A 15,674-nucleotide genomic window follows, 5' to 3' on the forward strand; every position below is an offset into this window, starting at 1 on the left:
GTAACCCTTGCATCTGTGCACTGTCATTTCATTTTGTACAATCCAGACAACTCTTCACAGTTTGTGTGTGTGTTTTTTTCTTCTAACCAGATGCAGCTCTATACACCATCTTTACATTGTCTTTATAAATATCATGAGTCTGTGTTTATGTGCTAAGAGAAAAATCATTTCCTTACAACTAAAACTGATCAAGAAGTACGGCTCAGTTGACTCATTTACCAAAGGCATTTTGTAGAGGGTACAAAAGCTCTGGTAGTTTGTGTTGAAACAACAACTACAATTTTCATATATTTCAACTATTTCATTTAAAAATATATTTGAACTTTATTATAAACATAATTAATATTTTTCCTTCATCTATTTTCTACTAATTCTTCTAAAGTGCGCTGTAATAAACATACCACTCTGTGGCTCTTTTCACTCTTTCAGGATATTTCTTTCGTGCCTCTCTTCACAGATCTCTCTGTTCCACGCTGGGTCTGGAAGATATCTAAATGCAGTTGCTGGTGAGCCTCATTTCCTGTTTGAGGTTAATGAGAGCAGAGATCTGTTTCCCTTCAGAGCACAGAGGTGGTTTCTGTTCAGAGAAAATCAATCTGTCTGACAGTCACTGAGAGCGGATGAGATGGCACAACACAGAGTGGATGAAGCAGAATTCTCTTGTTCAGTCTGTTTGGATCTACTGAAGGATCCGGTGACTATTCCCTGTGGGCACAGCTACTGCATGAACTGTATTAAAACCCACTGGGATGGAGAGGAAAACAGGAAAATCTACAGCTGCCCTCAGTGCAGACAGACTTTCACAGCGAGGCCTGTCCTGGTGAAAAACACCATGTTAGCAGTTTTAGTGGAGGAGCTGAAGAAGACTGGACTCCAAGCTGCTCCTGCTGATCACTGCTATGCTGGACCTGAAGATGTGGCCTGTGATGTCTGCACTGGAAGACAAATGAAAGCCTTCAAGTCCTGTTTAGTCTGTCTGGCATCTTACTGTGAGAAACACCTTCAGACTCATTTTATATCCTCCGCATTTGAAACCCACAAGCTGGTGGAGCCCTCCAAGAAGCTCCAGGAGAACATCTGCTCTCGTCATGATGAGGTGATGAAGATGTTCTGCCGTACTGATCAGCAGAGTATCTGTTATCTCTGCTCTGTGGATGAACATAAAGGCCACGACACAGTCTCAGCTGCAGCAGAAAGGACTGAGAGGCAGAGAGAGCTGGAGGTGAGTCGACAAAACATCCAGCAGAGAATCCAGGACAGAGAGAAAGATGTGAAGCTGCTTCAACAGGAGGTGGAGGCCATCAATCAGTCTGCTGATCTAACAGTGGAGCACAGTGAGAAGATCTTCACTGAGCTGATCCATCTCATCCAGAAAAGAAGCTCTGATGTGAAGCAGCAGATCAGATCCCAGCAGGAAACTGAAGTGAGTCGAGTCAAAGAGCTTGAGGAGAAGCTGGAGCAGGAGATCACTGAGCTGAAGAGGAAAGATGCTGAGCTGAAGCAGCTCTCACACACAGAGGATCACATCCAGTTTCTACACAACTACCCCTCACTGTCAGCACTCAGTGAGTCTACAGACTCATCCAGCATCAATATCCGTCCTCTGAGCTACTTTGAGGATGTGACAGCAGCTGTGTCAGAGGTCAGAGATAAACTACAGGACATTCTGAGAGAGGAATGGACAAACATCTCACTGACAGTCACTGAAGTGGATGTTTTACTGTCAGATCCACCAGAGCCAAAGACCAGAGCTGGATTCTTAAAATATTCATGTGAAATTACACTGGATCCAAACACAGCAAACACATATCTGTTATTATCAGAGGGGAACAGAAAAGTAAGAGTAAAACCTATACATATGTTTTTTTCTGATCATCCAGACAGATTGTCTGAGATGTGGCAGGTCCTGAGTAGAGAGAGTCTGACTGGACGTTGTTATTGGGAGGTGGAGTGGAGACGGGGAGGAGTTTGTGTAGCAGTCGCATACAAGAATATCAGCAGAGCAGGGAGTGAATGTGGATTTGGACATAATGACAAATCTTGGTCATTAGATTGTAACAACAACAGTTATACATTTTTGTACAACAACATCCAAACTCCTGTCTCAGGTCCTCGTTCCTCCAGAGTAGGAGTGTACCTGGATCACAGAGCAGGTATTTTGTCCTTCTACAGCGTCTCTGAAACCATGACTCTCCTCCACAGAGTCCAGACCACATTCACTCAGCCGCTCTATGCTGGACTGAGGTTTTACTATGCTGGACTGAAGCTTCACTATAAATATGGACAAACTGCTGAGTTTATTAAAGTGAAATAGACTGAAATCTTTCATATTGTGGGTTTAACCTCTTAAGACCCGAACTCTTCCACGGCATGCATTGTTAATTTCTCTTTGATATTTGGGTATATTGGTGCCCAAAGAATGTAAAAAAAAAAGAATTACCAGATTTTTTTTTTGTACCTTATTTTTGTTTTAAAAAAAATGAGAGCCACCTATGAGGATATTTGTTTAAAGTGGCAGTTTAATGTTCTCGTAAGTGGATATCAGGCCCATGTAGAGCAAAATTGAGTATTTTAGTCTAAATAACCCAAAAATGTGATGTCCACATATGTGGACACCAGGTCCTAGGAGGTTAAATCTGTATTTTAGTTTCATGTTACTTTCTCTCCATCATTTCTACACTGCACAGAGATCAGCTGTCAGTCAAACCAGCTGAAGCACCCCCAAAGATTTCTTACTTTCTTTGGACAATATTTGCTGTTTGTGTGACACACTACTAAAAATACAAAAAGCATACAGTACTTGGTTGAGACGTAACATTTTAACAACAGAAGTGTAGATCCCCCCCCCTCCCAAAATGGTTTGTTCCTCCTCGCCTCTCCCCTACTCTGGCTCTAGCGCCCTTGCTGCCAGAGCGATGGTAGCTGAGACGCAGCGGAGCGGAGGTGTAAGTGCCTGGCTTAAAACAGGACATATTAGCTGCATTTAACCTTCAGTTACTCTTTATATAGTTCGGTAGGAGTCAGACCATGTTTCTTTTTAGCTGAAAAACATTACACCAGGTAACCTGCAGTGTGGGAAACGTGTTTTCCAACAATGTTTGCTACCCTACAATCCGTCCTGCTCTGTAGTAAATTCAGCGACATTTGACCGTCCTTTTGCTCCCATTGAAAGTTATACAGCCTATTTAAAATCTAACACTTAAAATTGTCAGTAGCCTACTGTTGTTGCCACTGTCCTGTTTGAAATAGAATGAGAGAAGCTGGTTATTTTGTTATATGTGAATGTGCCGATATTAAACCCAGGAGCCACATTCAGGTAAAAGTGTAAGAACAAATGATCCGTCAATAAAGGATAATGTTGGATCAGTGTTTCAATATTTATATCTTTTATTAGATGTACATGTGGTTTGGTTATTTGCCTTTTGGTTGAAAGTACACTGAGAGAGGACTTTTATTAGTGATCTTAATAGTATTTTTTCATATTAATGTAATTTTTTCATCTAATTGAAAACAATCTATTTGTATGATTGTCAGTCCAAAGAGGGAGAGAGGAAAGAGGGGAACGTGAGGAGAAAGTACAAGGTCAGGAAGAAAACAGACAGGGAACAGTGACAGGCAAAACAGAAACTGTTAAACAGAGAGTAGACCACCAAAAAGTGATTTGCCAACCTCAAGGTGAGGCGATACAGGTTAAAATAAAATAAAAAATCTGCAGAGCCATTGTAGTATCTGCAGTAAAGATCTTTTCATACATAGTATACACTGTACCATAGGCAAAGTTGCCTCCATTTTTATATATTTTTTTTAATTAATATTTTGTACATTTCAAGGACTCTATTTTTGGAGTGTATTTTTATGTATCTGTATTATATTATACATACACATTAAAAGTGAATCTCTGTCCAAAAACATGCACTCAGTTTACTTTTTACTCACTATGAGCATCATTCATTATTCTCCCCCAGTAATTACGGTTAGGATATGTATTTTTTTTTTATTCCAATCCATTCTTTGTGTGCAGCATTTAAATAAACTTTATCTGATTTGATGGTTTTGTTACATACTTTAAAAAAGTGTTTTGCTTTTCTTTCACAAATGTGGGGATTAAATGGTGTTAAAATGTACAAAACAGTGATGTCATGTTTTGTGACGAGGACCCAGGCAGAGAGAGACTTGATGAATTTAAGAATCTTATGATTTAATAAAGAAATTTGCAGACTTGCACAGAGATGGTAAAATTATAACTGATAATGGAGACGAAGACAACAGACGATGAGGACAGGGAGGAACGGGGGTTTAAATGCACCAAGGAAACAGTCAGAGAGAACTCGGGACAACTGGAGACATTTAGGGATGCAGGGACTGACAGAGACAGGAAGAAGTCTCATCGTGACGAGTAAAGTTTATCTTGCCTGGCTGGGCAGCTCTCTGGGTGCTCAGCACCCCCAAAGCTCTGATCCTAGAATCGCCCCTGAGTCAAACATTATGGGTGGTACCTCCACATCTTCTAGTTGTTCTCTTGATGTTTCTGAGTTTTTAAAGGAGATCTTTCCTGTGACTGTTTATGGAGGCTATCACTGCTCATCATCATTTTGATTTACTAAAATATTTCTCCACATGAAAATGTAAACTTCTCTATGTTTACATACTTCTCTCAAATGTTTCTTGAATATTTGTATTGAAAAATGTCAACATTTCTCTTTATGAGTATGGCAGACCATGTGTGTGTGTTTGTGTTTGATTTTGTCAAAATCATCAAACAAATGAGGAAAAACTGTGATTTTAATGAACGAATTCATATATTGTGTTGATGTTTTATTGTGTGAATAAACTGGAAGGTTTAACTGTAAATAAAATGTTGAACAAAGTCTTTTCTAACATCTTCATTCCAGCGTTCCCAGGAAATTATTTTTCGGGCAAGAATTCCCCAGGAACGCGGAGGACCTGACTGAGAACCACCTCAGCTGGGGATGCGTCAATATCCTATTTCACCACTTAGCGCAGCCCCAGCAAAACCCACGGAGGTGTGGTCAACCCAGTTGTCATCTTTTAGGAAAGCAAGGAGCGCAGCCTTAAGCGACCTGTGGAACCGTTCACATACTGTTAGCTTGCAGGTTGTATGCGATGGTGCGGTGGACCCTGGCCCCCAGACCAAAGCTCCATAACAAACCAGGGGCCTCTGTCAGAGGGGACCACCTCTGGCCACCGGGTGGTTTGGTCACCCACAGTCAAAAGGTGCTTGAAGAGGAATCCTCCATCATCTGTTCCTAGCAAGTACAGCATGCTCTCCATGTTTTTTCATTCTAATATATGTTCCAAGCATTTAATTCCTTTACAACTCCAATCTGGGAAGTTAATCATGTTATTGTTTTGTAGTATGTCAGGGTTGCTCCAGATTAGGGGTACATTTGCATGGGACTAATGAAGACATTTAAAAGATTTTTAAAACTACCACGATGCTGCCTGAGAAGATGATGTTGATTCTTTTAAAGAATTCATGTCATTTGATGTCTGAGCCTGAAGAGGGGGACTTGGAGCGAGGTTGATAATGTCAAGTGATCACACTGAGGAGAGAGGGAAAAGGGGTTAGTGAGGCAAACGGTTATCGTGTAGAAGAGACGGTGATAATCAAACTGACTGCTTACTTGCAGGTGGAGAGAGGTGAGTTTTGAGGGGGAGGAGACATGAGTGAGCTGAGGAGTATGAGAAGGCTGACCTGAGTTCCAGTGGTTCAAATGAGTAACGTAAGTATGGGTAAGTAGTAAGTATGGGTGTATGCGTATGTACGCATGTGTATGTATAACTTGTACATATCTTTCTTGTGTAAATGTAAATGCCTGTGTTATTGGGTAGATGCTTATGTTATTGTGTATTACACACATTGTGTGTTACACACATTCCCTGAGTAGATAACCCTGAAGCTTTGATCAACTGGTGTCTTACTGAAATTGACACTTTCTTTTCTATGAAAAGCCTGGGCTCGAGGGAGCCCGATCGTCCTGCAGAGACATTTGCTGCCAGACACACAACGGCTGGGAGAAGTGGAGTGTCGTGTGTCTGGCAAAACTCTTAATGGAGGGCGTTTGAAAGACATCTACCTATTTGGAAACAGAGATGGGCAGTAACGCTTTACTTGTAACTTGTAACGTGCTACTGTAATCCGATTACTTTTTCAAGTAACGAGTAAAGTAAGGGATTACTATTGCAAAAACGGTAATTAGATTACTGTTACTTTCCCGTAGGAACGCTGCGTTACTGTGTTACTAAAACCGTGAGTTTTTTGCGAGAATGTCTCATGACAGTGACGTAAGCGAGTGCAACGTTCGTGACAACAGCTGTCTGCAGATCAACAATGGATATTATACTGAGTGCGGGAGAGAGTATGAGCGTGCAGCGTTTAAAGCGTGGAAGTACTGACCTTACTTTAAATTTGATTCCATAAAAAGTGACAAAAACATTAGTGTCCGTTGTGTGTGGGAAGAAAACTTCTTTTTACAGCGAAAAAAACCCTTAACCTTCCAAGCAAGCAGCGAGTGCGCTACCACGTAATGGGAAATTCACAGAGAAACTCGTGGATTCTTCCACTGACCGCTGCGGCACACCTGCACCAGGGTAAACCTCCGCCTACCCCACTCCCGCTTTACAGGTGAAAATAGAGCAACAGGACCGCTAGTCTTTGACTTTATTTATTTTCTGCTGTGTTTTACTTGCATCTATTTGAAAGAGTGAGTGTAAACACAAAACAATATTTTATTTTATGTGCTGGAATGTGCAGAAAATAGGTTTAAATGTTAAACAAATTTCTTCCAGTCAGAGAATGTTGCATATAATTTAATTTTTGCTTCATGAATAAAGTTAAAAGATTAAAACTAATAAAACAAGTTTTAAAAAGAGACGTTTCCATTTGATTACATTTTGTATGATGGATTATGCAGAAAAAGTAGAATTGGGCTGAAAGATCTATCGCTTTATCACCTATTCAGGTTGTAAATCATGTTTTTAAAAAGTAACTAAGTAACTAAGTAATTAATTACTTTTGAAAATAAGTAATCAGTAAAGTAACGGGATTACTTTTTTGGGGAAGTAATCAGCAATTAGATACGGATTACTTTTTTCAACTAACTTGACCAACACTGTTTGGAACCATGATAACGGGGCTCTGGCTGGTCAGAGTTGGCTCGGCCCTGGCTTATCGAAGAATAAAGAAAGTGGTACAGCTGCTCAAGATCCCAGAAGGCTGTCCGGCATGATTGATGCGATGGGCAGGGCCGTGAGTACTCAGACTGTGCTTATTGAACACAATATGGATAAGATCTTGGAGAAGCTCGCGACTCTGCAACGGGGAATCGATCGATCTGGGGACCAGTGATAGACATTAGATCATCTGTGAAACTGGAATGCAGTTTTATCTTCATGCAGCTGCCCGTGGCCAGCTGGAATGATCCAAGGCTGAATGGCTGGAACAACAAATTCTCCCAGATTAGAAGTCTGTGTTTTGACTCTTTTTTCTTTTATGGTGCAAAGGTGTGAAGGTCCATGAGGTTTTTGTGCTGAGGAGTTTTTTTGTTTTCTGTTCTCAAACTGATCTCCTACCAGGAGCTCAGTCTGGGTAGAGTTCTCTTTTTTTTCTCCCCCTCTCCCCTATTGTGTTGTACATTTCATTGTTTTCTCTAAAAGTTACCTGTTCTGACCTGTCTCCCCAATGTGATGTTTGTGTAATGTATGTATGGTTGGAAGGGGTCCAATTTCACTGCAGGCAACTGCAAGCGACAAATAAAGGCTCATTCATTCATTCATTAATCTTGTTAAACCGCATGATGACACACTGACGGAAAGAGACGACAGTTTGGTGAAAATGAGAATCTGCAGATGCAACATCTGGAACATGAAGATCTGAATATGTAAACAAATCTATCTGGTTAACATTAAAATAAAAAGAAACAGTTAACCTGGAAAACCGGGGCTGTGAGCTCGATACACTCTGTCTGCTGACTGTTAGAGAAGCTAGCGACATCTCCGAAAACATCGGATCACTGTTACAAACATGTTCCATGACATGGAAACAAACATGACAACCTGACCAGATATTTGAAGATTACGCCACTACATTCTCAGCTAAAATAAAATTAAAAGGGTAGTTTGTGACAGAGAAACGGGGTATTTTAAAACTTTACTTACAGTTACATACAGCACCACCATTGCCTTTTGTGTTTTAAAATGCATTGTCTTGGCTTACTTAAATTAAATAAATACATACATTAAATAATTAATTCAATGTGTCAATGGGTTGATGGGTCTGAGCTTACTTACAGGTGGAGGAGAGATGCTCGGGAGGAGGGGGTGGATAGCCGAGTGGGTGTCTGGGTGAGTGATGGAGGAGTGGTGCTGAGCTCCAGAGTTTCCAGAGAAAACAGCGGGCAGAAGGACAGGCAGGTAGGAGCAGAGTGATGACTGAATCCAAAGAGATGGTTGTAGGAGAAGAATGCAAACTTTGTAGTTGTGACCAGCGTCCAGACAGAGAGGTGACTGAGGAGTTTGGAGTGAACTGAGAGTTAAACCCTCTACAAAATGCCTTGTTTAGAAGAGTTGATCAGCCGTCTTATCCTGTCTTGTGATACAAAATACAAAATCCTCTTTAATACACAAGGATGTAGCCATGGTTATCCTTGCATCTGTGCATTGTCATTTCATTTTGTACAATCTGGCAAACTCTTCCAAGTTTGTGTGATTTTGTTTTTTCCTTCTGACCAGTTGCAACATTTTACACCATATTTTCAAGGTCCTTGTATTTATCATCATGCTGTGTCTATGTGCTGAAAGAAAAATTACTTCCTTATAGAAAAAAATGATCATGAAGTACACTTTCATTAACTCATCAATAAAGGGCATTTTGTAGAAACTGAGTTACAAGTTAACAAGGTTAGCTAGGTCAAAGTTTTTACTGCATACTGTAAATCAAACATAACAAACCCTGGAACTAATAAAATAAGCCTTTTATAACTCGTTGGTGCCTCCCTTCACAGATGTGTCTGTATCAGGATGGGTCTAAACAACATGGTGTAAATGCAGTTGCTGGTGAGCCTCATTTCCTGTAGGAGGTGAACAAGAGCAGAGATCTGTTTCCCTTCAGAGCACAGAGGTTGTTTCTGCTCACAGGAAGTGAAACTGTCTGACAGTCACTGAGAGACGGTGAAACGGCACAGCACATGAATCAAATGGACCAAACAAAATTCTGCTGTTCAGTCTGTTTGGATCTACTGAAGGATCCGGTGACTATTCCCTGTGGACACAGCTACTGCATGAACTGTATTAAAAGCTTCTAGGATGAAGAGGAAAAGAAGAAAATCTACAGCTGCCCTCAGTGCAGACAGACTTTCACAGCGAGGCCTGTCCTGGTGAAAAACACCATGTTAGCAGATTTAGTGGAGGAGCTGAAGAAGACTGGACTCCAAGCTGCTCCTGCTGATCACTGCTATGCTGGACCTGAAGATGTGGCCTGTGATTTCTGCACTGGAAGAAAAATGAAAGCCTTCAAGTCCTGTTTATTCTGTCTGGCATCTTACTGTGAGAAACACCTTCAGCCTCATTATGATGTGGCTCCATTAAAGAAACACAAGCTGGTGGATCCCTCCAAGAAGCTCCAGGAGAACATCTGCTCTCGTCATGATGAGGTGATGAAGATGTTCTGCCGTACTGATCAGCAGAGTATCTGTTATCTCTGCCCTGTGGATGAACATAGAGGCCACGACACAGTCTCAGCTGCAGCAGAAAGGACTGAGAGGCAGAGAGAGCTGGAGGTGAGTCGACAAAACATCCAGCAGAGAATCCAGGACAGAGAGAAAGATGTGAAGCTGCTTCAACAGGAGGTGGAGGCCATCAATCAGTCTGCTGATCAAACAGTGGAGCACAGTGAGAAGATCTTCACTGAGCTGATCCATCTCATCCAGAAAAGAAGCTCTGATGTGAAGCAGCAGATCAGATCCCAGCAGGAAACTGAAGTGAGTCGAGTCAAAGAGCTTGAGGAGAAGCTGGAGCAGGAGATCACTGAGCTGAAGAGGAAAGATGCTGAGCTGAAGCAGCTCTCACACACAGAGGATCACATCCAGTTTCTACACAACTACCCCTCACTGTCAGCACTCAGTGAGTCTACAGACTCATCCAGCATCAATATCCGTCCTCTGAGCTACTTTGAGGCTGTGACAGCAGCTGTGTCAGAGGTCAGAGATAAACTACAGGACATTCTGAGAGAGGAATGGACAAACATCTCACTGACAGTCACTGAAGTGGATGTTTTACTGTCAGATCCACCAGAGCCAAAGACCAGAGCTGGATTCTTAAAATATTCATGTGAAATCACACTGGATCCAAACACAGCAAACAAACAGCTGTTATTATCAGAGGGGAACAGAAAAGTAACATTAATGGAACAACAACAGTCTTATTCTGATCATCCAGACAGATTCACTTGGTGGTTTCAGGTCCTGAGTAGAGAGAGTCTGACTAGACGTTGTTACTGGGAGGTGGAGTGGAGAGGGGGAGTTGATGTAGCAGTCGCATACAAGAATATCAGCAGAACAGGGTATCAATGTGTATTTGGACATAATGACAAATCTTGGGCATTACATTATTATAACAACAATTATATATTTCAGTACAACAACATCCAAACTCCTGTCTCAGGTCCTCGTTCCTCCAGAGTAGGAGTGTACCTGGATCACAGAGCAGGTATTTTGTCCTTCTACAGCGTCTCTGAAACCATGACTCTCCTCCACAGAGTCCAGACCACATTCACTCAGCCGCTCTATGCTGGACTTTGGTTTAATTTTTATGGAGACACTGCTGAGTTGATTAAATTGAAATAGACTGAAGTCTTTCATATTGTGGGTTTAAATCTGTATTTTAGTTTCATTTTATTTTCTCTCCATCATTTCTGCACAGAGATCAGCTGTCAGTCAAACATTATGGGTGGTACCTCCACATCTTCTAGTTGTTCTCTTGATGTTTCTGAGTTTTTAAAGGAGATCTTTCCTGTGACTGTTTATGGAGGCTATCACTGCTCAGCATCATTTTGATTTACTAAAATATTTCTCCACATGAAAATGTAAACTTCTCTATCCTCTAAATTTTTCTGGAATATTTGTATTGAAAAATGTCGACATTTCTCTTTATGAGTATGTCAGACCATGTGTGTGTGTTTGTGTTTGTTTTTGTCAAAATCATCAAACAAATGAGGAAAAACTGTGATTTTAATGAATGAATTCATATATTGTGTTGATGTTTTATTGTGTGAATAAACTGGAAGGTTTGACTATAAATCAAACTTTGAACAAAGTCTTTTCGTCTGTCTTCATTCCAGGATCTCACTCAAATCTGATGCAGAAAATATGAAACTAATCTGAGAGAATAACTGAAGCAGTTTTCCTCCTGAAGCATCACAAAGTTCAGAGTTCATGTTTAGAGCAGAAGATTCAGCAGTCGCTCTGTGATTTTTAAGCATATGTGCCACATTTAAACCACAGTGTTAGACTTGTTCATAACAACCAGAGAAAATCATGTCAGTTACATCATGAATTTGGCTGCACTGAAACAGTAACGGTGACGGTGATGACAAGCTGAGACAAAAAGGTAATCACTTATTCCACTTCCTGACCCAAAGTGGAACCTGCTCCCATCTGGTTCCTCCTCTCCACCTGCTCTAAAACAGAATAAATGTAAAGATTCCTGAATCAGCACATGAAATCTAGAGTTGACATAATTATGCTCACAGAAAAATGTGTTTACCTCACAGATGTCTGTGCAGGTTCTCAGTCATCCAGCTCATGGTAGTCTAAGGAGCTGCTTAGGTTTACCTCACATGTGAGATCATGTGCCTTGGAGTGCGTTATGGACAGGAAAGTTTCAGGTCCATGAGGTGAGCATATTCTGGATGTGCAGAGATCACCTTATGCAAGTAGAGCACAAACGTGGATGTGACTGCTGCCTGATGTTACCTCATCCATAAGTATTAAAGGATGGGCATAAACTTCCTGTCAGAAATGACTGAAGGTCCTGTGGGAAGTAGAAAGTTTTCATCAGTAAGTACAGTATATGTATAGCAGTGGAACAGAAGCTGTCATTTTCTCCTTGCTCTCTTGTGCCAAGCTACTGTTTTATCTTTCTCTCCACCTTTTGATCAATTTGTAAAACACTCCAAAGTCTCCTGTAAGAATGCAGTCGTGGGAATGACTGCCACGTAAAAGAAATAAATTCATCTTAAATGCATGCATCATTCATATAAATACAATTTCAGTTTTTGTTTGGTGTATTGAGGCTGTGTAACATGACAATAAAATGGAACCTGATAAAATATATAGTCCATTGCATAACAAAAATGAAATAAATGTAATAATATTGATGAAAGTGTATTTACCTTATTGGGAGAAATCAGATCAAAATGTTCCCACGCGGGGGAACTTTCTCTTTCTGACAGGCTCCATCAAAATAAGCAGCAGTTTAACACAATTCACCTCTTTATCATCCACAAACCAACAAATCGCCCACACTAACCCACAGAGTGTCAGTGGATCCATTGAGCTATTTATACATTCATAAATCGCACCAATACTCGAAACACTTCCTGAACCAACAAGGCTTCAAACATCATTGGTGACATCACACGGCCAAAAAAAACACAAACTAAGGATCTTGGAACTAAGGAGTTTCAAGATTTCTCGACACACGGTCTGAAGCATCGGCACGATACAACCCATCACTAGTAATCACATATCTGTGATGACTCATCCACTACTCAAGGCTAAAGATTTCTCTCAGTTGCTGCCAGATTGTTGCTCCTACTTTGGTCGTGTAGTTTGACCATCATGTTCTGTGTTTTGGGGTTTATGAGAAATTCAGTTTTCTCTTTTAGACTTAAATGTTTCTCTTCTGAGCTTCTTCATAGTTGCTAACCTGTGCAGAGAAACACATGAAGGAAATCTATTTGGATTCACCTGCCTGCCCCACTCGCTCGCCCCACTCAGAAAGAAGACACCAAAATATTCATAATTCAGTCTTTGCTGATTGTTTGTGGCTTTAATACACCTGTTGAACTTTTATTCTGATGTCCTGAACTTGAGTTTACATTTAGTTTGGTTCTTGACAGAATTCTTTTTTGCTTTTTAAATGCACTACTCAAAAAATAAAAACACTTTCATGTAGCATCAAGTCACTACTGATAGCATGAGGTGATATCTGGATAGAGTTTGCACGTGTAGTCCAGTTCCTTCAGGATGGCACAACGATACATGCCATTGTCAGAAGGTTTGCTTTGACTCCCAGCACAGTCTCAAGAGCATGGAGGAGATTCCAAGTAACAGGAAGTTACTATAAAAAAAAAAGTGTTGGACAGGGCCGTTAAATGTCCTTAAATCATCAGCAGGACCCGTATCTGCTCCTTTGTGTCAGGACGAACGAGATGAGCACTGCCAGAGCTACAAAATCACCTCCAGGAGGCCACTGGTGAATGTTTCAGACCAATTCATCAGAAACAGACTTCATGAGGGTGTAGTCTCTGTAATGAATGAGTGAACTGCTTGCACTGTTAATAAATACCATAAAACAGATCATATATTAATGGATAATAACTTTTTTTTTCAAATTTAAATAATGGAACCAAACAATACAACAATTCACCAAAATCCTACAAAACTGTGGATGCTGCTGTAACTGCACAATACAACTGCAGTGAGAAAAGCTTTGGGTCTACAGGTTTATTTTTTAACTTTAAAAAAAATGTAATGCAAAAGTTTTGTTAAATCCCTCAAATTCAAGCTAAATATCTTCACATGAATTACATATTCATGTTATGATTTTAAATCCACTGTGATTGTATTCACAGGCAAAATTTAAACTATTAAATCAAATAATCTATAATCCCATTATGTAGAACAATCGCATGTAAAAATTAGTTTGATTTATTGGAGACACTTGTTCCCATGCCTCATTCCCACAGTTTGGGAAGGAACTAACATTATAAAGTGTCATGAAGTGCAAGGAAGGCCAGGAGTGCCAAAATGAATTCATTAAATACACCATTAAATAATTAAATAAATGTTACATTAATGAAAATTGGAGTTAATTCATTAAACAAATATTTCAAATATTAAATAAATGCCCATTCATTTCATTAAAAACATTTAATAAATTATTTATTTATTTATTTAAATATTTTAAATTAATGAAACATTTAATTAATTAATTAATTATGTATTTATTTAATTCATTTTGGCATTCGTGACCTTGTGGTTGTCTTCATTAACTTATTTTATCTGTCAGCCTCGCCCATCAAAGTGAGGGCCCGGGGTAAAAGCTGTTTGAATCAAAACCATTGCTTTGGGCTGGTGGCCATTCTTTTTAGTGGACGTTTGTTAACAACAACTGCGAACCTGTAGAAAATAACTGAACTGTACTTTGAAAAACCCTGTTTGTGTGTCACCAAATACGCATTTAATTTTTTTTTGTGGAGAATGTAGTGGTTTAATCTTCAGATATCTGGTCAGTTCGTCAAGATGGAGCCTCTTTGCAAAAGTGCTTCGATGATTTCGTGGAAATGTCTGCCCAGCCCAGTCTCATGGCAAAGCCTGTGATAGACCCGCTCGCCTCGCAAGCAGTCCAGCTGTTATACCACCGACAAAGCGCTGGTCCCAGTACACAACTGTCATAACCCCCGCTGACTGTCACCTCTCGGAGGTTGAACACTGACTTCATTTACTGAGGTTGTATCTATCGGTTCTTTATCTCCTGATGTTCGTATGTGTCATACTTGTTTCAGTCACCAATTCTAATTTATAACTAATATTAAAAACAGAGGAGAGAGAGCAAATAAATCTGATAAACATCTGATCTTTGTGCTTTTTGTTCAGTAATCAGCGTGACCTGTGTGACCATGACCCTGATGAAGGCCACAAGCCAAAACGCGTTGGTCAGTCAATAAAGTTGTTCCTCTTCCCTTTGAGTGTTGCTGGAGTTCCTGCGTTGTGATTTTTTCATCCTCTCCATGCACCTTGGAAGTAGGTCAAGTTGTGCCAGAAATTTCTGCTGTGTTTCCGTCACGTAGTAACTGTTAGGTTTAACTATACGAAGCTTGTTCGACACTATGAAACACATACAGACTTCACAATGTTCAACTAATATTTTCATTGTGAATATTAATCATAAGGGTAAACAGGCAGTCCAGCTGCTGTCTAGAGCCCTGTATACATGGAGTAACATCAGTATATTAAGGATATCTTTCTGTTATCTGGAATCACTGACCCTAACTCTGGGACCAGGATAAACGGTCACACAAAGCTGGTTATTAGCTCTCTAAGTTAACCCAGGGTTTCCCAGTGCGGGCACATGAAAGTGTGTCAAACTAATCTAATGGTCATCAACGATCTAATTCATGGGTCATATCGATATTCTTTTACAAAAAATCATCCTTATTAGTGTCAGCTATTCCAGAGACATGAAAATCTGCAGTATAAAGAACACAAAAATATATCAGTTAAACTCAACACTGCTGTAAAAGAGATGAACGCTTCAGTTTGTTGCAAATCAAAGTGGGTTCAATGTGACTGGTTGAACAGGTGTTCCTGCGTGTTCTGTGTTATCTGCATTTCCATCAGCGTAAAAGACTCAGCAGCAGATTAGAAACAAAC

General features: G+C 40.2%; 1 protein-coding gene across 1 annotated transcript; it reads left to right on the forward strand.

Moving 5' to 3' along the window:
• Nucleotides 1–9,160: 9,160 nt before the first annotated feature.
• Nucleotides 9,161–11,333, forward strand: LOC106097593 (tripartite motif-containing protein 16-like). Its single transcript, XM_025900690.1, has one exon. It carries the CDS (start codon nt 9,408–9,410, stop codon nt 10,860–10,862), a length of 1,455 nt encoding a protein of 484 aa, XP_025756475.1. The 5' UTR covers nt 9,161–9,407; the 3' UTR covers nt 10,863–11,333.
• Nucleotides 11,334–15,674: the final 4,341 nt, after the last annotated feature.

This window comes from Oreochromis niloticus, linkage group LG18 (genome assembly GCF_001858045.2).
Source record: "Oreochromis niloticus isolate F11D_XX linkage group LG18, O_niloticus_UMD_NMBU, whole genome shotgun sequence".
NCBI classification, from domain to species: domain Eukaryota; kingdom Metazoa; phylum Chordata; class Actinopteri; order Cichliformes; family Cichlidae; genus Oreochromis; species Oreochromis niloticus.

Bases quoted from the DNA above. Each gene is read 5' to 3' on its own strand.
- LOC106097593 (XM_025900690.1), top strand. From the start codon at position 9,408: ATGTTAGCAGATTTAGTGGAGGAGCTGAAGAAGACTGGACTCCAAGCT.